The 1236-nt window shown below is 39.9% G+C and overlaps 1 protein-coding gene across 1 annotated transcript; it reads left to right on the top strand.

The window, feature by feature from the left end:
- Positions 1 to 448: 448 nt before the first annotated feature.
- Positions 449 to 1022, top strand: LOC111783523 (TMV resistance protein N-like). The gene is made up of 2 exons (XM_023664451.1): positions 449 to 861; positions 935 to 1022. Exons 1-2 carry the CDS (start codon positions 449 to 451, stop codon positions 1020 to 1022), a joined length of 501 nt encoding a protein of 166 aa, XP_023520219.1.
- The last annotated feature ends 214 nt before the right edge of the window (positions 1023 to 1236 follow it).

Raw genomic sequence — 1236 nt, 5'->3', positions numbered from 1 at the left:
CGAACAAAGTACACCATAGAGGGTCTTGAACAGTTTAGTACACGAAAAACCCAACAAACAAGAAGTATGCAAAATGGGGCGCAAGAAACCAATACACATAAAGCATAGACTTTGTCAAGAGGTGTGTCTTTTTGGGTTCCTTTATTCTCTTTTATTGGACGTGTTTGAAGGGCTTTAATGAATATCGAAATGTAATTGTTTTAAAGAGTCAAAAATACAACTGCGAAACCCATCTCTTTTGGTTTTTGAATTCAAACCCTAACCCACTTTTGGTCCTTTATTCCAACGACGCCATTTTCTATCTCCATATATATAAATAAACACCACAATTCTTCATTCCTAACAAACCAAACCCTTCAACCAAGCCATGCAACGTTATTTTTCATCTCTCCCCATAAACCATCTAATCCCCTCCACAATCCTCACTCGTCGCAACCACGTCCGATCCATGTCGCAGCGGTGCGACGTGTTCATAAACTACCGTGGTGTCGACACCCGACGGAGCATCGCTGGCTTGCTCTATGACCATTTTACTAGAATAGGGCTCCGCCCATTCTTAGACAGCGCCAACATGAAACCAGGAGACAAACTTTTTGGGGAGATTGAGGAAAGTATTAGGAGTTGTAAGGTGGGAATTGCGGTGTTTTCGCCGCGTTATTGTCAGTCTTATTTTTGTTTGCATGAACTTGCTTTAATGGTCGAGAATAAAAAGAAGATCATACCGATATTCGTCGACGTTCGGCCGTCTGAGCTTCGTGTCGAATTTAACCGAAACTGTCCCGAAAAAGAGATGGAGAGGTTCAATTGGGCACTTGGAGAAGCCAAATACACCGTTGGACTCACCTTCGACTCCATTAACGGGTAATTATTTCTCAATAAAATCGTGGCGTAATTTGTACCCAAAAGCACTCATGTTGTGTGATTATCTTGTTAGGGATTGGTCAGAGCTGCTCAGAAAAGCTTCAACCGCCGTCATTGATAATCTGGTCGCCGGAGAAGCGGTAGAGATGCCGGGAAATTAAGCCATGTAAATGCATGCATACTCAAATTTGATTAATTTCAATATACACTCAATTTTTTTTTCTTTTTTAATTCTTTGTGGAATAGGGATTTCGATTAACACAACTTTCAGAGATTCAATTGTATTGTTCTTACTGTCATTTAATAAAAAATTGTTCAAATTCTTTGATAACTTTCTTGGTGGAAATGTTTGAGAGACAATGGATTGTACATTTT

The sequence above is a fragment of the Cucurbita pepo genome, chromosome LG20 (genome assembly GCF_002806865.2).
Source record: "Cucurbita pepo subsp. pepo cultivar mu-cu-16 chromosome LG20, ASM280686v2, whole genome shotgun sequence".
Classification (NCBI taxonomy): Eukaryota; Viridiplantae; Streptophyta; class Magnoliopsida; order Cucurbitales; family Cucurbitaceae; genus Cucurbita; species Cucurbita pepo.
Note: the sequence above shows the minus strand (reverse complement) of the source record. Positions and strands in the feature narration are given on the sequence as shown.